This window comes from Diospyros lotus, chromosome 1 (genome assembly GCF_014633365.1).
Source record: "Diospyros lotus cultivar Yz01 chromosome 1, ASM1463336v1, whole genome shotgun sequence".
NCBI classification, from domain to species: Eukaryota; Viridiplantae; Streptophyta; class Magnoliopsida; order Ericales; family Ebenaceae; genus Diospyros; species Diospyros lotus.
The window spans coordinates 31,936,808-31,959,831 of record NC_068338.1 but is presented as its reverse complement, the minus strand read 5'-3'; the positions used below and the strand labels follow the sequence as shown (position 1 = coordinate 31,959,831).

Here is a 23,024-nt window from a genome sequence, read left to right as displayed (position 1 = left end):
GAATAACTTAATTATTTTACCCTAAATTTATGTGGAATTCGGGTTCCCTCCCGGATCTGGCCCCCACATGACTTTCTTTTGCTGGGCCCCTGTAATCACATCACCCAACCCGGCCTCTTAATTAACAATCAGCCCGGTAATCACACTCATCGTCCTCCCGGCGCACGATAGCAGCCTCAAACTCCCAGACCAGACCTCGAACTTCAAAACCTCTCTCTCTCTCTCTCGTCCTCCCCACGGCGCACTAAACCGCCGTGTACGGTGGCGCCAGGGAGCCAAACAACATCGCAGGCGATCCGGCAGAAGCCAATGAGCTGATCTGTTTGGCGATCATCCTCTGATCAGTACACTTGCCCTTGCCCTACAATTTTTCATGTAGAATTTGATATTAAGTCTTTACATTTTAGATTAAGTTTTGACACCTAGTGCGATGAAATTTGTGTTTGACGACGACATGTTTTGGCACCATATATGAAAGTTGGGTTGATTTGCTCTTGAAGGCTTTTTGTGTTTAAAGCAGCTGCGGGGGCATCTTCTCCTTTCTTTTCTGTAATTTAATAACGGTTGCATGCTCAAGGAGTTTGCTTGCAACATTGCTGGAATTAGGGTGTAGAATTCTATCACCATTACACCAAAACACAAAGGGGTGTATGGTCACCACTGTGCGGATAAGTTCCAGGGGTGACTGTGTGCCACGTGTCAATCCCACAGCCATGTCCCAATGAGGATGCGCTCTTTTTTTTTCCCACCTTGCGAAAATCAATTCTAAGCAGGAAAACAAAAATAAAAAAAACTCTCTAAATTCGGGATAAGACACTTGTGGAGAGCTCGTGGTCGAAACGCTCTGATGCCGATCTGAACCTCCTCCATCCGACGGCTCCTGTTGGCTCCAAGAAGCCCAGAAGGATTATATTATCTCTGCCGCTTGCGCATTGCTGCCTTCACAGCCACCACTAGCCTTGTGTGTATTTGGGATTGGGAGAGAGAGGGTAAGAGAAGAGGTTAGCTGCAATGGCGTCGTTGAACATATTCTTTACGCCGGCTGTGACCACCGGGAGAGTGTACGCCGCCACGGCGGCGAAGAGCTCCGGTGGAAGTGAGGAAAAGGGGCTGCTCGATTGGATTCTTGGGGGTTTGCAGAAGGAAGACCAGCTGCTGGAGACGGACCCGATTCTGAAGAAGGTGGAGGAGAAGAATGGCGGGCGGAAGAACTCGGTGGCCGTTCCGCCGAAGAAGAAGAACAACGGCGGCGGCTTTGGCAGCCTTTTCGCCAAGAAATGAACGCTGGGGCGCCATCTCTTTCACCCCTCTTCCTGCTATCTGATTGTTGCGTTAAGTTGTGTTAAATCCTTTTTTTTTTTTTTTTTTATGATGAACCGCTACTGTTATAATTCTATAATTACAATCCAATTAATCTGGAATTCTCACCAGGTAATTAAAATTGAATTTAATTTGCATTTTGCAAGCTCCAACCAACTTATTTCAATGCTGTGCTTTTGTTTCTTGATTTGCTCCAACTTAAAAATCAGCTTAATTAGCCAGCCACCAGCTCGAATGGTTAATGCAGCCTTCTTCTTGCCTCCTTCCTTTGCCCTTTCAAATGGGGCCTAATGCCTTGCACTTCTCACAGTAATGGGGTCTCGCAAGGATCCGATCAACCATAATATCTCCTCCCAAATTGGTCATTTGAAGTTTGTTATGTGTTCACAAAATTGAGTCTCTCATTTGTTTGTTTGTTTGGTTTCCCACCGAGGAAGAGTTTAATTGAAGAGAGAACAAAACATAAACAAATGGTTGATCATCAAAAAGTGTGCTTCAAATGGACAGAAGCTACGGTCTAAGTGAAAATCATATCAAACATTCCAATCACATATATTTTAACAATTGGCCCTACATAAATTGATCGATTATAAAACAATTTCTTTTGGAATTATTGGCATATAAACAAGTATTTAAAAATATGATTTAAAAACTACTTCTTTTTTTTTTTTAATTTTAGAATTAGAAAACCTCACAAATATGGTTTATCTCATAATGGTCACATCTATATCTATCACTAGTCTTCTTTTCTCTCATTTTTTTACAAACCAAATAACACAGCAGGCCAATTATAAAATTCCCCCCCCCCCCCCCCCCCCCCCCCCCCCCCTAATATTTAGTTAAATTAAACCTGGTTTTTAGTTATATATGGATGTAATATACACAAGCTCTCTCCAATAAATTATAAGTGTAATTTCAAAACAATTTCTTGAGCCATACTATGTTCTATGATACCTCCCCAAAAACCTACAAGATTTAGAAGATTGAATGAAGACAAAGTACTGTTTATTTTGTTTCCTTTATTTTCCTTCAAAGATTTACGTACACTGGGAATGCCATGCCATGAACCTTTCTTATGGAAAAGCTCTAACTAATAGCAGCGATGCTGCCAAATGAGCTTTGAGAAATTCTTCTGCAGCAATTAGAACTGCCGCCATTAACGTCCCAGCTAACTTTTATAAGCAAGAACATGAACATGATAAAGAAGCTAACAAGAACTAGTAGAAAGAGAATTAGATTTCTGCAAGGAAGAAGAGGAATTGATGAACTGGATGCAGTCGTTAATGGCTTCTGCTCTGTGAGAATCCGTTGCAGCCACAGATGAATTGGATCTTCCCGACGCCGAAGAAGCGTAATTAGGAGCTGCCGGATGTCTCCTCTTCCGGCAAATGAAATGCAGAGCTGCGGCCACTTTGCCACCCAGATGCCTGAGACATTTCGTCAGCGAAAGTTCCGACGATCTTCCGGCTGCCCTGAATCTGCAACCCGTTCTAAATCTCGACTTCTCGCCAAAAACCCTCCTGCAAGGCTTCTGTTTGTGGAAACTGGCTGCTGCTTCCTCATTAGTAAATGGTTTGAAACTCTCTCTTCCACAGCCTCTGGTTGCCATTGAAAACACTAAATCTCTGTTGGAGAGAGAGGGGGGGGGTTGAATTTTATAAAGGAAAAGAGGCTATTCAGTTTTTCTTTTTTTTCTTTTTTTACCAGTAGATGCTGTTCAATTCAATCCTCAAGTTTTGCATGCGAATACAGTTGAGGAAGATTACAAGCACATAGAAGCGAACTGAAGAGGGCAAAGAAGAAAAGAGGGAGAAGACTAAACAGTTTATGTTGACTCCCATTGCCTGCAAAAGCAGGCAGAAAAGAACACTTAAAATCTTGCAGAAAATACTTGTTTGTGCCTTTGGTGGGAAGGCCATTTCCATAATTCCAAAAGAAATTTGTGGGCATGTTATTGTCACATTCCAAAAACTCTGTGTTATCACTCATCCGTTATTCAAAAGGCAAGTGAACATAATAAAAATAATGATATCATTTTATATATGATTTTTTTATTTATATATCTCCATCAAAACAAAGGGTAAGTGTTTGTTATTTACCAAGTACAATGGAAACCAAGTAAATATAATAAGTTTCATTAAATGGGTGAGGCAATATTAGTTTGCACTATGGATATATAGATAGCTGCAGCCCGCAGTGTCCAAAAAATTATAAAATTAATGCAGTTATAATATGAATACTTGCTTGCTATGAGAAAGTATATTTGGGTTGAGGGGATAGAGGGGAAGTAATCCTCTTCTTTGGAAGAAGTTCCAAAAGAGGACAGGAAGGGGAAGGGAACCCAATCCCCCTTTCTTTCTCCAAAATTTCTCCAAAGCAGGCGGTGCATCTTTTAATTCTAACTTTTCCTTTACCTCTCCTCTTCACTTTGACTCTCAAACAAGAACAATCGAGTTATCTGTTTTTTTAAGTAAAATCTAAACAAGTAGAAAGTAACTCTTTTTCTTTTTCTTTTTTATAAATCCTTCAGTATTTTAAAAGAGTGTGAACTAGATATACAATTTTCTCCAAAAAAATTCTTATGAGAAAAGGGATTCACCCTTCTCCCTTATAAATCACAATTTAATTACCATTGATTCACACAATATAAGTTTGTTACTTCTAACATGAACTCTCTAGTTGAAGGTGAGTTGCTCATGCAAGGGAGCTGGTTACTTCTCACAAACACCGTATGAAACAATTAAAATATGACCGCATCCCATGCCAAATGTTGTTTGTTTTAGGTTAAAGGTGCACAAATGTAGTCATAATTTATCTTAAACAAAGTCTTACAGAAAACGAAAAAAATGACCTTACTTTACATAAATAAGACTCAACTCTCCCTTCACCCACAACCCACACCAATGTCAATTTGTTTCTCCCAACAACAATACAACAATATCTGCAACATTATTATATTGTTATTTAGGAAATAAAGACGTTTTTCACTTCACAACATTTACTCAAAAAAAAGAGGAGGAGGAAATAGCTGCTTTCATTATTGGATATAGAAGTGGAGGTAGAAGTTTGAAGGTCTGCTCAAGTGTGAACAAACAAGGGTCAAATAAAAGCAAAACTAAACCAAACCGATAAAAAAGGATGAAGAAATTGTTGGTCCACGGTCCACCAAAGCAATGTTACAAATGTGAGCCTTTCAATTAAAAATTAAACACGAGCGAATGAAACTAACTTTGGTTATTTCTATTGGTGACCTGATATATTGTTTCAAATAGAAGAATCTATGTGTTTTTCACAAACCCAACAGATCTTGAGAGAGACGGCCGAAGAGGGTCATCTCCGCTATTCTTTTGAATTCAACTGGTCGTCTACCAGCTTTATCAACCTTTCGGTAATCTATTTGCAGCCCACAAGCCATAATAAAGATTTAAAGAATTCAGAAAGATATGTGACAGCTATATCTTCTTAAATTTACTATGGGTGCAATGCCATTTCATCTTTATTTAGTAGATATATACATTTAAGACCATTGTCTCATATTATATTAAACCATTTTTTTCTATTAACTTTTCATTCTCTCTCTCTACTTTTGTTTGTTAAGTTTTTAGTCTGTCAATTTATTTTTAATCTCTCTCTCTCTCTCTCTCTCTCTCTCTTCAAATATAATTTTCTAATTTCCACAACCAATCAAAATAGTTTCACTTGTTTCTAAACCATTTAGGTTTTACAAGTATAATTTGGTGTTTTATAATACAATCCAAGAAATAAGGAGTATAACATTTAATAGTGTATTATAGTGCCTTCGCTTTTGTGAATGAAGCAAGCTAGCAAATAAACAAAGAGACAGGACTAGCACAAGTCGAAGGCCTCCTAACCCTTGAAAATCAATAAGACCTATGAATTTGCAATCTTGTTGGAACAAAAGGTGAGGAGAAAAATGGGTTCGGAGCTCAACACTAGTTTTGGCTGCAATCACAACTTTAGTAAAGTAGCACGATCAATTTAATTATAAAAGAAAACGTGAGACCCACAAAAATAATTTTAAGAGAGATTTGGGTAACATTAGTGAAATTATAAGATTCTTTGTGATTAACAGGTTACGAGTTCGGGTGTAAATAGTCTTCACAAAACAAGAAGGTTGCGGACAAAAATGATATACTCCCAACCATAACAAAGTGGATGCCTTTATACAGATTTACTGTTATACAATTTCTATTAATAGATACAGTTGAACATATCTACCAAGAAGGGTCAACTAAACAAGTATTATGATGCTATTTTGGTGATTATAGATATCCCAAATATCCCTCTTGTGCAAACAAGGAAAAGAAAATGAACGCACTACACTATGCTACTTAACACAGATTTTTATATATTAAGACATTATAAGTTGACGTTTAATAAGCTAACTCTCTTCTCAGAAGTATAATATAACGACTTGGCAGATAAAACTCAGGTCCATGAGAACCTTTCCAAAAAATTAAATGATATTCATATTAAACTTTAACTCTTTAAAAAATTCATATAATTTTCTCTAAAGTAGACTTCTCAACCAACCCTACCTTGTTGTTTCGCCACCAGCAGTTTTCTTAGCAGCCAGAAACTCATCACTAATAGATCCATTCCATGCTGCACGGCCTCCTCATGCCCCCAGAACCATGCTCTTCAGCATACTTCCTCACATTCTCTGTTATCTTCAGAGAGCACAACTTAGGGCCACACAGAGAAGAAATGTGCCACTTTAGCACCACTTGAAGGCAGGGTTTTATCATGGAAGGACATAGTGGGCTCAATGACAAAGCAAATTGGTCCGTCCCAGGAACCTTGAACCCGTACAAGAGCAACTTTGCTGTAGCTGCCTACGTCTGACATCATCCCGGTTAGGTAAGCCAAAGGTGTTTTTTTTTTGGCGTTGCATGGCAGGTCCCAATAGTGGGTGAATCACTCCAAAGATAACAAAATTTTGATGTCTTAGTCACTAAACTTAAATTCTTTATAAAATGATCATAAAAGTTTAAAACGCTTTCTAATTTGATCACATTTCAAATTTTCTCAATTTTTGAATGTACGAGTCAATTCATACAGTACCCGATCTCCTAGCAAAGTATTTTCCTTCAAAATGATTTATGAAATCAACCAAAATGTTGAGGACATACATAGATATATATATATTCATAAACTTATAATTTCAAAATGGGAGAGTATTCAATCAGCAGCCACATGGATATATATTCATAAACAATATATATGTAGAATACGCAAAATCAAAATTTGGAATCAAATAACAGGACATACATAGGAACCCAAATAAACATAGTATTTTAATTTTTTTGACAAAATTTCTTCTATTTCAATTTCACTCTGTTTATAAGTTGGGATTCGCACAAAGTTTTTTGTTAATCTGACTGACACGTACAATATCAACAATTAATTTTTGATTTTTTTTGTACATCTTTAAGCCAAAAAAAAGAAAAGAAATAATTAGTAACAAGTTACTCTTATTTTTTTTTTTATTTAGAGAATCACTACCTCTCTATTGTTAAAAATAATCATTATTTGTCATCTACGATTTTTGTATCAATAATTCATTGCCTGAGGCCACTAATTAATTAATTAAAAATAATAATAAACAAACAGTAACAGACACGGGTGACTAAAAAACAACAAAAAGAATGGAGTTTTAATTTTTTATAAAGATTAGACTATGCATTAAATTTCATTTTGAAATTATTTCTCATCTGAACATGAGTTTTTGAGGGGTCATTGATTAATTGATGGTGTCTGTCTGGGTGAGATTTTTTCCTTCACCCGCACAACCAAAATATTAAAAAAGAAGAGAAAAAAAAAAAAGAAAATTATATCTTTCCTCACACAAACAAGAAGTGGCATTTAGGAAAACATTGATATTCTGTACTCATATAAGGCCCTCCTCTCATCTTGTTAAGGAAGACCAGCACGGTACCACATAGGTTGTCACAACGGTCAATTAGGGTAGATAGGCTAACCTGGGTACCTAAGTTCAAATTCTCTCCCAACATAATCGTTGGTGAATCACATTCATGTTAAATTTCTCATTAATAAAGGAGTACCATAGCAAGACATCCACAAGAGGATGTTATCTCAAGGAAGCCCGACAAAATCATTATCTTGTCAATTTAAATATATATATATGTACATAAATCATAATTTCACGTTTAACTCATTTAAAAAAACAAATAAACCTTATGGGACAAAGACAAAATAGACTAAATATTATCATCACTTGCAAATTCACCTCACTAATCGCATGCCAAAAAATCAAACACGAGTTGGACCCGCAACTTTAAACAATAATGTTTTTTTTTTTTTTTTTTTGAGTTCCATTCATTTCACCAAAGACCATACTACCACAGCTTCCTTACCCTATTCATTTTGCATGCTGTCGCACTGTTACCATTTGCAAACTAACTATTAAGCAATGATAAAAGGATAATTCACCCTCTTCTTTGGGCTGAGGATACATTTATATCTTCTTGACTTCAGCAAAATGGATCAAAGAAAAACCATAATTTCAGAAGTGGAATATGCTCAAGTACATTGGCAAACAGAATTTCCATCTCATGTTATATTCCTTGAGGATCTGGCTTGGCTTTATGATGGTGTTAAACAAGTATGATAGAGAAATACTGGATACAAACTCTCCAAACATACAGCGTCTGTAAAAAAAAAAAATTTAAAAAATAAAAATAAAAGCAAAAACAGAGGGTCTTGAGTTCCCTGGGAAAGTAAGCTTTGATTGATATAAGATGTTCTCCATTTGCGTCAAGCTTCAGGAAACAACAGTTACTAGCAGAAGCGCACGCTGCCAATGTCCCAAACACACATCCCTAATGCATGCCAACTCTTCGTTGTATCTAATATAACTAGAACAATACACATTAGGCAGCAACAAGCTCTAAGTATTCTCAACGTGTATTTATTTGCTAAAGAAATCATGCATATTAACAACATCAAAAATTACAATTGGCAAGTTAAGATTGTATGAGGGAAATAATAGCCAGATATACAACAGAATGCAAAAGGCATCATGCAACTGCTAAAACGAGAGCCCGTGTTCCCAGCATTAAACCCTTAATTGTTGCCCGTGTGTTTACTTACAGGAAGACACAAAATGCAGTTGCTAAGATAAACCCGGGAATACCTTGGCGTAAGATTGTGAAGTTGCAAGGGCGAGTCACTGTCAATTATGCAGTGGAATTGATGAGGAGTCAATGTCGTGAACACAGTTTTATCTTCATTACTTGCAAATGGTTAAGACGTAGCTGGAACGTAGAAGTGCAGCCTGAGCTTTCGAGCTTGATGAGTCCACAGCATGCAGTAGATACTATCAGGAACCTGCTTTTAGTGGAAGAAGGGCCCCTTGCTTTCCTCTAATGAACAATTTAAGTTCTGCTGGTGCAACCACCAACTTCAACCACTCTTGCAGCTCTTCACCTTCTACTTTCTCCTTTTCTGAGCAAAAAGCAGAAGATGATGTTGAGCGATTTTAAGCAGGGACTGTTAAATAACCATTTCTTATGCTCTGTATCAGGCAATTACGAATTTAAATTTTAAAAAGAGGAGGATTTCATTACCTTCCAAATGTGCACCAAGCCCCTCCAGAACAGTGGGATTAGCCTGTACAACAGAGAGGGCTACATCAAGGGCAGACTGGAGAAGTGCTTTGACCTCTCTTTGAACAAGGTCCACAAGATGACCCTGTCATATGCATGGTACGTGATCAATACTTGCTCCAACAATTGTTGTAACTTAAAGGAGGGGAAAAAATGAGACGGCAAAAGAAAACCTGATCCCTTCCCCAAGGAATAGCCCCTGATTCATCAGCCCCGCCACCAGAAAGTGTAGCCAAGGAAACAGGGCCAATTGTCTCATTAAGACCGTACTCAGCCACTGCCTTGTATGCCATGTCTGTTGCTCTTCGTATATCATCAAGTGCACCAGTTGACACACGGCCTGCATAAACAACTTCTTCTGCAGCACGTCCTCCAAGAAGAGTAACCAAGCGCCCTCGTAACTCATCAATAAAGAGCAAATACCTATCCTCATTGGTGGGAGGAGTGTAAGTAAACCCCAATGCCCCTCCTGACCTTGGCAATATACTCAACTTCTGGTAAAGCAAAAATCATTCTCATGATTAGATCACATGGCAATTATATACCCATCTGTACGGTTACCAATGCAGGCTATGAGCTGAACTTTGAGTCCACACTTTATGATACAACATTTTACAACACATTATTTGTATATCTCCTCCTATAAACTATATGGGGAGATGAATAAGTTTATGACATATGTGCTTGTGTCCGTTGGCATAAAAACCCTTAAAATCAGGACTTAAAACCATGCAAGGCCCGTACCATAAAAAACTAAAGGGTTGTCCATATTGAAACGTTCAAGATTCTACAGTAGAAAAAAACAAAAAACAAAGAGCTAATCTAATGGATTCATTCAAATTGAAGCAGCAGAGTTGATGGTTTCAACTTTGAAGTACCGGTTGATAACACTAAGCAATTACTGAACAAGATGGCTTAGATATCTTATTATATTTATGAAATCAGAGAGAGAGAGAGAGAGAGAGAGATCTATGTAAGTCCGAAATCACAATATATCAAGATAATAACTTATATTAGTTATCTTGTGGGTGCTGATCACCTTAGCAGCAGCTGACACTCCTTGGAGCTCTATACAAAGAAAAGCATTTTATCACCCTTTAACAACTACCAAAACTGAAAACTAAATTCTCCCTATTGGCAGAGGTTCCGACATAAACACAAATTAATTTGGGCTTCCAACAGCAGCTAGGTTCTTCCCAAGCCCATAAAATTTAACTCAGGAAGGCAATCGCCCTTGCCCACATGAAAAATTTTGCAGCTATAGCCCAAAAGAATGTCAAATTTTCTGCCAATTCTCCAGTTATCAGCCTAGGTTGGCAACTAATATGAATCTCCAAAGCCAATTGCTACACAACTTGCTCTTCCCAACAAAACAAAAAATTAAGAAGACGAGAAGAAAGCAAGAATATATTTGAAATATGGAGTTGTCTTGCTACCTCCACACGTGGCTGTCCAGGCAGGAGGTTTGCAACAGCAGTCCCTACCACTGCATGACCAGCTTCATGCCGAGCAACTACGGCCTTCTCACTTCCCTTCAACTTGGTAGTTTTTTTCTCAATTCCCTTCAAGGAAAAATAAAAAAGCAGAAGAAAGAAAGAAAATGGATTCAGCTTCTAAATCATCTAGACCAAGAGCTGAAGATCTAGAATCTACAACAAGAAGAATTGTTTAGAGAACTTTACTATATAGATGCACAAGCAGATCAATGACACATTCAACAAATCCAATGATTGACTGCAACAGGCATGAACATGTAAATATGACAAGAATCAAACTGTAATGAAATGTGCTCCACATTAAAGATGGAAATGAATCTAGTGGACTATTGTGAAGTTGAGAAATTTACTCTTCAATTGAAAGAAGGAAAAAAAGAAGAAAGTATAACATGTTAAATATTCAAATAAAATGCTAAAAACATAACTGATGGAGGAACACATCTTTATAGCATGTGTATAGCATGTTACCAGCCAAAGGGCATTTATTTATTTACTTATTACTATTATAAAAACAGTAAACAAATGGTGACGTATGGATGAATATAATAACAATGTCTGTTGGAGCTAAAGCAATCCTCAGAGACAGATTTCATAGGGGCTTTATAGGCAAACAAAAGCCTTTGAAAATGACACTTCGGGTTCATGGTAATGACACTAAGCTTGTTATCCAGGTTGCACTTGCAGTGATATCATAATGAGCCACAAATAACTTCATTAGATACAGATGGATGGCAAATGTCAATAAAATGGACCACTAAAAAAGGCACAGATTTTATACCAGGTGGAAGTAAAAACACAAGATAAAAGAAATGGGGTATAACTAAGAAAGTAAAGAAAGGAGCAATCTACTACACATAAAAGCACCAAGAGAGAGAGTTACAGCTATGGACCGCTCCACGGCTTGAATAAAGTCAATTTTCTCAACGACAACTTTATTTTCTCTTCCTGCCAACAGAGCGGCCTCATTTACCAAGTTTGCAAGGTCTGCCCTGTACAATATAGAAAATCAACAAATACTTCCAATGTGTTAGATAAACATGTTAAAAAATGGAAAAACAGGCAGGCCTAGCACTATCATTGGATCAGAAAGAAAGGTGATTACCCTGTAAACCCAGTAGTCATAGAAGCAATAGCCACAAGATCAACATCATCTCCTAAAGGAAGTTCCTTCTTGGAAACATGTACTTTCAAAATTGCTTCTCTTCCAGTTCTATCAGGTGTTTCCACCTAAAATGGGAATGAAGCAAACAATTTACGAGAAAACTTAAGCTAGGAGGAGCTCCTTTGACAGCAAATCTCAACTGGTAAACCCACAAGCTTAAAATACAGACCATAACCACACGATCAAATCTGCCAGGTCGACGAAGTGCAGGGTCTAAGACATCAGAGCGATTGGTTGCCCCAAGAACTATCACAGCAGAATTGCTATCAAACCCATCCATCTCCTGCATAGTTATCTCAAAAACATAAATCTCATGTCGGCATACCTTATATGTTATTTAAGAAAAAAGACAAATTGCAAGATCCTTACAGTGAGCAGCTGGTTCAAGGTCTGTTCCCGCTCATCATTACTGACAATGCGAAATCTACCATCACGGCTTTTTGCTACAGCATCTATCTGCACAAAAAGAATGAAGGCACCTAAAAGCCTACCAAGAAGGCTCAGAGGCCAAAAATGGACACTCAACAGGAAAAATGGACCCAGGGATTTTAACCTCATCTATAAAAACAATTGAGGGTGCCTCCTTCTTGGCTCTTGCAAAGAGATCTCTGACACGGGATGCCCCCATGCCGACATACAATTCCACAAACTCACTTGCAGAACAACTAATGAAAGGAACATCAGCTTCTCCAGCTACAGCCTTTGCTAAAAGTGTCTTACCTGTCCCAGGAAGACCCACCTGTAAGAAAAGAAATTGTACATAAACTTGCATCAAGAATAAATCATAACAACATAATGTAGCATAAACCATCATGTAAGAAGAAAAATTAGGGAGCAATTCACTAGGTTGATCCCATGAAGAAACTTTTACTTGGTCATATGAACATGAACCCCTTATATTGTAATTCAATAGTCATCAGCAGGATGAGAAAGACGGAGGGAATTTTAGATGAAGATGCTCATATACTACACTGTAAATTGTTAACAGGCAGCTGGCAGACAATTTCTTGCATTGCAGCAACTTCTATCCCTAACTTTTATACACAAAGTAGAGTAGCCTTTACAACTAACCCTGTCAAAACTCACCAGGAGAACACCTCGAGGAGGGCGAGCACCAACTCGTGTGTACCTGTCTGGATTCCTGAGAAATTCCTGGATGGAAAAAGGCCATCATGTGGAATTCCCTGAATGAGGGTAGTTCATTTTAAAGCAATTGTAATTTGATTCACTTATGAGTGGAATGCCCAACATACCACAATTTCTTCTAGCTCCTCCTTAGCCTCATCAACACCTGCAACATCAGCAAATGTAACAGTTTCACCTTGTTCGGACACTTTTGCTCCACCAGAACCTCCAGACTTGCGGTTCCTAAGCTGACCAGCTGTGTGCTGTTAACAAGTTAAACATATCAATTCAAAATCACAATTTGTATGCAATAAGTCTCAGTGAAAAAATAGAAGTAATAGCTTGTACACACCTGTGAGAAACTTACAGGGAAGCGATGAAGAAGCCCTGCAAGCACAGCCACATAGAACAAAGCTACCTATAAAGAATAGGGCAAAATCAAGAATATAGGACTATATTTCTCATAGGCAATATTTTTGCACTACAAAATAACATGCATTACAAGATGTACAGTAGGATTTTGTTGATGTTTCAAAAGTATAATAAGCATATATAGTGGAAAATGGATGGGATGAAATACAAACAATATATACTGCAGGGAGAAGAAAGATAATATTGCAGAATTTTAAGAGTGCAATAAGTTGCAAGTGTAGAAAGTGAAACTGCAGAAATCAGGTCTCATTAGCAATTCCATATTTTTTTGCATTAAACACATACACATCCTTAGCCCAGAGTAGAAAGCAAAGTGCATGAAGTATTTAAGGACGAATTGAGAGAACATAGACAGCAAGACTGCACCCACAATGCCTTATAAACTTGAAGAATGAATTAAAGAACTGCAAGTCATATTTTCATTTGATTAAAGATTTCATTTTCAAGTAGCCATTTCTTTCCCGGGTGTGGCAAAAGTCAGCAATAGGAAGCAGTAGTATTAGGAAGCAAAGATAATTGACCATTGTGAAAGTTTTTGTATACCCTGCAAAACCAATAACTTTTGTTGTTTCTTACATGTCATATTTGTCCTTAGATTGCATTGTATGAAATCATGTTAGTAATAGAGATTACTAACAAAGAAATATGATTTTATTTTCCTTTGTAATCTTAAAATTGTCAACAACCAATAAACATTGTGGGGCAAGATGTTAATTGAAAAGGTTGTCACATGCTGTATGACTATATGTGAGAGAGTTATGTGTTTGAGTCATTTAAGTGAAGACTCTTAGTAACATGTGGGTATTTGTAAAGACAAATATTGGACGAGACTACTACCAGAATACTCTAGATCCATCAATGTTATTGGAAGTGTATTATTATTATTAATGTTATAGAAAGTCCTTGACTTGAGAATGTTGCTAAATCTTATAGATGATTTATGTAGTATTGGCATTGCCAACTGGCAACTGGTGATACCTAATGGGTGGCTATATGTGGACATGTAAGATTATATATTGAGTATATGAGGGTAGTACTCTTTTAATAAGGAATCCACCACTCCTATTGTAGGAGAGAATATTCATGATTGTGTCTCTTGGATTTTTTATTAAAATACAACCAGGCAATTTGGAAACCACTTTTTATAAATATTTATTTTGCATGTAATATACAATAAATATTTTATATTTGGTTTTCCAAATTGTTTTATCGTTCAAGTATCTTGAAAGAGACACACATAAACTTGGTAGCAACAATATTTGAATTGGTTTGGTCTCATAAATTTATATGGAATATTAGTTGGTGGAAGGATTAATACGCAAAAAAGGTGGTCTCACAAATGAGTATCTAGTCCTTTATTAAAACTGTAACTCTATTGATAAGCATGATTGCAATTATTAAATTAGTACAGACTAATTTAAATAAAGGAGGAGATCCCCAATAGGTCACACGCTACATGCCCTAGCCCCTACGTATATAAGCACTAAGTTTTGTTTTTTCCTAGCTATCAAAAAAGAAAAAAAAAAAGAAAAGAAAAAGGAACCCATCAATTCTAAGACAGGTAGGAGACAATCAAAGGTATTGAGAGTGAGCTTTTGGCGGATTTTGTGTTTGTGAAATTTGAGTGAGGTAACTCTTTTTCATTCATGCTTTTGCGGACAGATCCACAAACTTTGTTATGATTTTATAAAACCTAATCTGATTAGGGACATTAAAAATTTCTACACATTGTATACAGAACTGCAAACTGCTCTATAAATGAAAGGAACAAAGAGGGAAATGAAGTTCTGACATGTTTGACAAATAGAGAGAAAATTGCACAGGACATTACTGATACTGGAAGGCATGGAATCACCACACCACCAATTTCATGATACATGATTTCTTCGAACACTGAACAAGTGTATGTCTCTCCCCTCAGATTCTCAAATACCAAAGGTTTGGAGTTCCTAAGAAAAGACGAGTTTTGAAGCATGGAGAAAATGTACATGGGTTCATGGTCTATCTCACCAATGTCTTTACCATCTCACAGAGTGGTACCAGCATCATGGACCAAGCTCTTCTGCAAGTTTGCAACCTAAACAAACTGGGAAGTCAAGGTGCGAATTAAGTAACTTGTACCCTTAATTCAGTTGTTGCCAATCTGTGTAGGCCAGTAGTTATGAACGGAGCGAACATCAAGTTGTTGTTCATTTGGTGCCTTTTGGTCAATGGACCCACAAACTGATTTTTCTGCCATTAAGACAGCAGAAAAATCCAAGTTCTGGCATCTCAAGCAAACAAGAATTGAAGCAAAAATTACAAATTAGGTCAGCAAATCTTTTGAAACTGACGTGAGGCTGTCAGTTAAAAACTGACAAGAAAAAATTTACATGATCTTAATTCAAGTTCAACCATCATTCAAAAGTCACAATTTTTTTTGAACTTGGATGTTTGCCTAGGTCCTTGACTATAGGTGCGTCTTCTTTTCATCATGATGTTTGTCTTGACCTTCAGTACATTCAACTTTCTACACCGGGGGCAAGCTTGATTCCTTGTGAGAGGACAAAGTTCAAGGATCACATTAACACAGAAAGTGTGGCAAACCCCCATTTCTTGTAGAGAAAATGTTTATCCTAGTGTGCATTCAGGTGTCATGCTTACCCAAGTGGCATTTCCTGTCATGCTTGTTTGGCAAGGTGGCACATAGATTTTCAACCTCTACTCTATGAGGTAAAATAGTGCACATGACTACTAAAAATGGTTGCATGACCTTCTCAGCTCAACAAGTGGGATTCTTTGTGCCACTATATAAATATCAAGTAAAATAATGTTGTATCAAGATAACTTATCCGAAGGGGGAAGAGAGATAAATTTATCTAAAAGGTCCAAGATAAGAAGTCACATGATTTCTTTTAAGATAAATTTAACAAACACAATGGAAAACACTTTTATCCGAAATGTTTTCCAAATCTCATTTTTTCCAATCTATATCTTGGTTAACAAACACTATCTTAAAAGCTTAACCTTGTAGAAAGAGGTGTAACTTTATCTGCCATGTTACCTCAACAATTCCAAATAGTGTAACTTTTTTATCCATTGGTTTGCTTCAAGGACAAGGGAAAATCTTCCAAGATAGTTGCTCTACCATGAAATTTCTACCATTAAGTTCTGTAGCAATAGAGGACAAGATTTGAATCTATAAGATAGGAATGGAATTTTGGAGCCATTTCCTGATATTCTAATAATGGTTTTGGTGTTTTGGTTTTGATAATGACAATCATCCTCAAAAATCAAGTATAGAGCTTTGATTTAAATTCAATTTCAAACATATTGTATTCAAAGTAAAATCAAGTTTTTCATATCAATGTGTCCTTACTCTTCCAAACAATCAAAGATTGATCATAAAACAAGTTTTGAAATCTTGTTCAATTCATGAAACTCGTTTTTGAAATCAAGTTAAACGGAAAAGCCTTTTTGAAAAACATAGCTCAAAACTGTTGACATTATTCTAAGAACTGTCGACAGTATCATTTGATTAAAGAGCCAATCTATAGACAGTATTCATGAAACTGTCAACAGTTCAAAAGCATGCTCTCTGAATCTAAACTGTGGACAGCCTCTGTATAGAAATTGTCGACAATTTTAAATAAACAGTCGATAGTTTCTTTCAGAAAATTTTATAACGACTAGTTTTTCAGTGCATTTAATGCAGCCCAACTGTCTCCAACGGCTCGAATTTTGGCATTTCTCAGCCTCAACTATATATACCAGGCTGCTGGGCCATTTAAAGGGCTTAGAGGGATTGAATACTCAACTACCAACTGCCAAGATCATTCATTGTGCTGTAATTTTTATATTTCCCTCATTTTCACTGAAAAGGCTTTGTATATTTATTGCTTATTATCATTTCAAGCCTTGTATATTGAGAGAACCTGTAACTAAGGGGGTAAACCCTTAAAAACTCTCATTTTCACTTTGTTGTATTTCCTAGCATCTTTGCTAGAGGGCCTACTTATTAGGTAGGAGGTTTGTATTGCCTAACATTTTTTTGCTAGAGGGCCTATCTTGAAGATAGGAGGTTATATTTTTTAGTGGATTGGTTTTTAAAAATCCTTAGTGAGGAGCTAAGGTAGTGGATTAGACTTGGGTCAAGTCGAACCATTATAAATCATTGTGTTGCTCTTATTCTCATTGCTGTTTTGGGTGCACTATCTTGATAATCCTAATTAGCATTATATCTTATTTTGCAACAAAAGACATCCATTCCTCACTAAATTTTTAAGATATCCAATTCAACCCCCCCCCCCCCCCCCCTCTCTTGGTGTGTGCCTTAGCACATTATTTCTATCATTTCTTTTTCGAGGCATTGCAGAATTTTAATTTCTTTGTCACTGTGAAGAGTTGAGTTCGTATGACACAACGGAATCTAATTTTCCTTTTTCCTACTAAAATCCTACTCAATCATGCCTGCCTATATGAAATGCGTCTGCAGCAACTCTAACTTCTAATAAAAAAATTATATGACACAATAAATATTCTTAGAATTGGGTTAAACATGGCTTAGTTAATAGTATTGAGACAAAAGACACTAAAGACTCTTACTAGTTAAGTTCTATTCTACGATAATCAAGAGCAAATGCCAGTTGATTTTCATAAAAGTTTAGAACTTCAACACTCAAAATAATCAATTCATGGTAATTGCCAAGCCCTAAAACTTACCAATGCAGAATTTAAGAATCCACCTGACCGCTTATCTGGCGATCCAAATTCAACATCATTCTCAACCATCTTCTCGTATGGAGTCTTGATATCAGTGGGACGGGTCGTTGTGTAAACAATCCTCTTAGTGGGGGCAACACTTCTCAACAATGCTTCTGAATCTTGCAACTTACTGTTGCTTCCCACTTCAGTTTCCACAATACCCTGATCGGACTTCAACTTGAACATAATATGAACACCGTCCACTTCAACCTTCTGCACCTGATTACTATTGATTTTACTTAAAAAATCACTATATGGAACGCTGACAAATGCAGTGGGAGTCCTCGGCTCCGATCCCGGCAGCGGAATTCCCGGCCGGAGCAACCTCATAACAAACATGACAATCCCTAATTGCAACAACAGTATACCAATCTCCTGCGCCTGAATTATCGGCTGCCACTGCCATTTCCCGCCCTTCAACCACCCACCTTTCCGGTGCTTCTCCTTCCTCGGCGGCGGTGGCGGCGACGGTTTCGAACTCGGCTGCTTCTTGCTAACTCCTTGGCTCTCACCGGCCTTGCCTTCACTATTCTCCGCCGAATTAGTCTTGGAATCTGTATCTTGCTCGCAAGAACTATTGGCACGTATTCTACTCTCCCTCCAATCTTGCTTCCTCAGAAGCCCTCTCCACAGATCAAACCTACCCAAGCCCCGCGAAACCCTATCTTGTGTATACACGTTAATCGACCGAAACGACATCGAATTGGCAGGAAAACGTCTCGGTTCTTGATGCAAAACCCTAAATCGGTCACAGAAAAAGCCATATCTGTACAAGTCCCGGCGATTACCGTTCGAATTCAGATAGAATTTTCTGTGAATTGAAATTCTTGAAGGTTCAATTGCCGCCATTTGAAAACCCTAAGGAAGAAAGAAAGAAAAAAGGCGCTCAAATTAGATGCTATCTACTTTCAAATAACGTGAGGAAATTCCCGGTCTGGTGTCGGAGAGTACAAAGAGTGTGGTGTGGAGGAGAAGGTCGAAGAGGGTTGGGGGCGGGGGGGTGTTGGAGGATAAACGTGAACCGTCCGATCTAGCTGGTTGAGAATTTGGGCCGTTAACCCAACGGCACTTGGAGGTTGGTGTTATCCGAGAGTTCCGTAAATTGCATGGTGGCCTTCTCCACGAGGTCCACAGCCCCGGGGCATATAAAATCAAGAGCGATGATTCTCTGCGTCGGCGCTCACCTGCGGCAAGAGTTATGAGAGGCGGCGATTTGGCCACGAGTAGAGTATGGGGCCCAATGGCGTTGTGAACCGCATGTGATTCAAAAAAATCGAGTGCTTCGTTCGGACTTCCTCTCCCTGACGAAACAAGGCGTTGCCATTGATCACCACTAACAGTTAAAGTTCCTCTTGTACGGTGGGAGAAAATGTTTATGTAGTTGGACACGTGCGTTTATTCTCTTCCATCTGGATTGGACTGGATTGCATGCGACCCAATATGATGAAAGTTAAAATTTATAGACATTTTGAATCAAACATTACAACCTGATTCAGTATGATCCGCCCCAAATCGATTAATACTCTTTTTAATATAAATTTTTTAAAAATATTATATGTTTTACATAGACAGATCCAGAAATTTGTTTAAGAGAAAGCTGAAACTTTTTGAAAGTATAAAACTATGCATCACAGATTTTGGAGTAGACTATACTTTTATTTTATTAAGTTGTTATTAAAAAATATTTGTTTTATAATAATGAGTTGTTGGATTTCAGTGCAGGACAACTCATATATAGATCCGTCATTATTTACATATATAGTATATTACAAATTCTTGGTCCTAAATTGAACTAGTTTTTCATTTTGGATTGAAATTTGAAAACCTCTAAATATGGGGATGATAAAATTAATACACTCTAATTATATATATATATATGTATATCACAGGTTACTCTTGAGCTTTGTCTAAATTACATAAATACTTGTGTTTTTAATAATGACATCTACCTTATAAGTACTTATAATTGACAAAATATTAAAATCGATCATTTTATTCTTACATATAAACTTTTCTTTATCTCTTGTTTCTCTTCAATTTTGTGCATATTTCTTTCTTCTTCTTTTTCTCTAATTCTGACAATTTATTTGCCTTATTTTTAGCAATTTGTGGCAGTGGAACCCACTAGTCAATGGCTCTCAAGTCTCCCTGTCTCTACCAAAAACCAAATCTCGAGATAGGGTTTCCAATTGGATTTGATATGGTTATTGACTTGAATTCAGTTGGAAACCAATGAAGTAATAGATTTCTGGTGTGTGTGTGTAGAAAGAAAGAGAAAGGGGGAAAAAGAAGGAAGAGACACCTACTTAATCACAAGTTACTAGAGACATAGTAGACAAATTGTTGGAATCAAGAAAAGATAAAAAAAGAGATATACAAGACTAAAAGGGGAAGATAGGAGAATTTGTTTATATGTAAAGATAAAATGATAAATTTCAATCTTGTGTTAACTAGAAGGGAGATTTTTATCATTTTTAAAAACAAATATAACCGATGCAATGTATGTAAACCTAAGGGTTGTTCGTGAAATTTACTTCAAAAATATATATATATATATATATATACAATTTAAATGTATGACATAACATCACCATGACATATTAATTACATAAATATTGTCTTGCTCCACTATAAGAGGAATTTAATTATTAGTGGTAATTATTGACAACACCCTTTCATAAAGGTAAGCAAGTCTAAATGAAGCATTGGATTTTTTCTAATTACATGTGATTCATAATGTCATCACATATTCAAATCCAACGAATGTTTGATATGATAAGTTTAGAGTTTAAGATTTAAGATGTGATGTGAATATTTGTCATTTACGATAAGATAAACCCTTGATCTAGTTAAATTAACCAAATTGGACTTCAAGCCCTCAATCATAAAATCCATCAATGGAGTTTCAAACTCTTGGTTTAGATTCGATTAGGTTTTCGATGTTTTTGGCAAAATCTCACCAAAAACTTGATCCCCTCTCTCTATTGAAAACCTGAAATTTGGAACTCATTATTGTGGATTTTGTCAATTGGAACTCAAATAGTCAAAGAAAATGAAAAATATCCAATTGGTTTGGTACATTTCTTTCTTTGTTGTCTCGTAATCTTCATTGACTAAAGAGACTGAAAAAGATATACTAATTAATCTCTCTCTCACACGCACGGTGCAAGCGCACATACAAATCTTATTGCGAGTTAGATTTTTAAGCTCAAACAAACCCAATAAAACTAGATTTGTCAAACCTCACTTTCGCTCTTTTCCCATAATGATATGAGTTTAATATCTCTCTCTCTCTCTTTGATGGTCAATAGTGTCATTTGTAAAATTAATTGTTATTAATTAACTATAGAGAATTATGTGTTGTGCCATAATTAACCTCAAAGGAGATTAGTGCAATTTAAGCAACACTCAAGATAGTTTGTGAAATTTATACTTTTTTGAGTATATAAGAAATAATTAAAAATATCAGTATTAAGAAGTATTGAAAAATTTGAATCCATAATCTCAAACTTACCATAAATAGCTAAAAGAGCTTGAATCATCTTTGGGGAGTATTTCAATTATAGTTTAAGTTTGAAAACTCATAATAATTTTTCCCTGTCATCAATTAACTACATATATTATTTTTTCAAAATGTCTAAAATATCCATATTCTATTCTTTTTTTTTTTTTTTCTTATCTCTCCTTTTCTCTCTCATTTGTAAATACAATATATATATATATATAGGTAAGTGATGGCTTATTGCCACCACCACTTGAACTAATAGCCATGGTTGAACTATGTTTATCATTGGATTCTGGTTGAAAAAGAGAAAACACAATTCATTCATGATTGAATTTTGGTCATGGATCATTGAGTTTAATAGTTTTCTTGGATCAATCCTTTGTGTGAAAAAATAAGGCGAATTTAAGAGAGTTTGAAGGGTGAGAATATTGCTTTTGTTATGTGTAATTTTATTCATGGCATTCCTTCCTGGTTTATGCCTAGATAACATTGAATACTTTAGACCATGAAAATCAACAATTCCTCGTACAAGTTCTTGTTTATCTATGGCCTCTCCTTAGCGTCAATGATTGGGAAAGGAGAGAAAATAAAAAAAAAAAAATTAAACTATATATGTATATATATGTTCATTAAAAAAATATTATGTTATTCGTGTTAGACAACATAATATTTGTTTAATACGGGCAAATATTGGAGGACAGACATACGCCCCCTCCAACTAATCCACATTAGATGGACAACAGAATAGAACTCATATTTTAAGATCATAATGTCATTTTTATTGAAATATCATTAAGAGATTATCTTGGTAATACAAAGAAAAAAATAGACTTCTGTGACTAAAAATAAACCAAAAGAGGCATATAAACATAACGCTTAACCCACACCAGAGAAATTTATATTTTGCTTTATATAAAAATCAAAAAATAAATAAAACTAAAAGTTTTGTCAAGTGACTCTTTAACTTTGCAGTTTCCTTATCCTTTATGCGTTTGAATTTTTTAAGTTATAATCACTTTTGTATTTTATAAAATAATACAGACCATTCTTATAATTAATAAATCACCAAAATGATATTAATCACTTTTATATTTTTAAACATTTTTGTTATTAGCAATAATATATATTTTTTAAATGATTCGGTGAAGACAATAGAACGGGGGCTATTTTGAAAATTAGCAAAAATTTAATAATTATTTTTTTATGACAGAATAAAAGTGTTGTAAATTCAAGAAAATTCTATGTTTTAAAAACAAAAATATAATATATGAAATTGTTATAAGCTATCCTTTAGGACAATAGACAGGAGATGACCCTTTTTTTCACTAAAGTCCTTTAGAGCTTAACATCAGGGACAATTATGTTTGGTCGAAAGAATCAAGCGACCCGTAATTTGAAAAGTTGTGCATCCCTTGCACGCACATGACACATGTCCTAATCACCAAGTGATGCCTATAAATATCCCACCAATCCTTTATGTTGAGGGATCCAATCCTTCTTTTACTTCTTGACTCTTTAGGTGATCTAAACGACTTTTTCACGTAACTTTTCAAGAAAATCTTCATATTTTTGGACAATTAATTGCACACTTT

General features: G+C 36.2%; 3 protein-coding genes across 7 annotated transcripts; 1 reads left to right on the top strand and 2 right to left on the bottom strand.

The window, feature by feature from the left end:
- Nucleotides 1–845: 845 nt before the first annotated feature.
- On the top strand, nucleotides 846–1,446 carry LOC127795222 (uncharacterized). Its single transcript, XM_052326763.1, has one exon. It carries the CDS (start codon nucleotides 1,012–1,014, stop codon nucleotides 1,279–1,281), a length of 270 nt encoding a protein of 89 aa, XP_052182723.1. The 5' UTR covers nucleotides 846–1,011; the 3' UTR covers nucleotides 1,282–1,446.
- Nucleotides 1,447–2,446: 1,000 nt separating this feature from the next.
- Nucleotides 2,447–6,053, bottom strand: LOC127795209 (josephin-like protein). 2 transcript variants are annotated; one of them, XM_052326749.1, is made up of 2 exons: nucleotides 5,880–6,053; nucleotides 2,447–2,916 (listed from the first exon to the last, which is right to left on the bottom strand). In XM_052326749.1, exons 1-2 carry the CDS (start codon nucleotides 5,938–5,940, stop codon nucleotides 2,528–2,530), a joined length of 450 nt encoding a protein of 149 aa, XP_052182709.1. In that variant the 5' UTR covers nucleotides 5,941–6,053; the 3' UTR covers nucleotides 2,447–2,527. The 2 variants fall into 2 exon arrangements, 1 of the variants encoding a protein (XP_052182709.1); XR_008021761.1 differs by lacking the exon at nucleotides 2,447–2,916 and adding an exon at nucleotides 2,956–3,164 and having other exon boundaries at nucleotides 5,880–6,027.
- A 1,840-nt stretch (nucleotides 6,054–7,893) lies between these two features.
- Nucleotides 7,894–19,057, bottom strand: LOC127808550 (ATP-dependent zinc metalloprotease FTSH 9, chloroplastic-like). 4 transcript variants are annotated; one of them, XR_008024958.1, is made up of 14 exons: nucleotides 17,886–19,057; nucleotides 13,105–13,170; nucleotides 12,881–13,015; nucleotides 12,714–12,779; nucleotides 12,181–12,366; nucleotides 11,997–12,083; nucleotides 11,797–11,910; nucleotides 11,568–11,692; nucleotides 11,346–11,454; nucleotides 10,406–10,531; nucleotides 9,143–9,463; nucleotides 8,931–9,054; nucleotides 8,498–8,808; nucleotides 7,894–8,219 (listed from the first exon to the last, which is right to left on the bottom strand). XR_008024958.1 is itself a non-coding variant. In XM_052347120.1 (13 exons), the coding sequence occupies exons 1-13, from the start codon at nucleotides 18,774–18,776 to the stop codon at nucleotides 8,684–8,686; spliced, it is 2,475 nt and encodes an 824-aa protein (XP_052203080.1). In that variant the 5' UTR covers nucleotides 18,777–19,057; the 3' UTR covers nucleotides 8,248–8,683. The 4 variants fall into 4 exon arrangements, 2 of the variants coding, with proteins under 2 accessions (XP_052203080.1, XP_052203089.1); XR_008024959.1 differs by having other exon boundaries at nucleotides 7,894–8,210; XM_052347120.1 differs by lacking the exon at nucleotides 7,894–8,219 and having other exon boundaries at nucleotides 8,248–8,808.
- Between the last annotated feature and the right edge of the window lie 3,967 nt (nucleotides 19,058–23,024).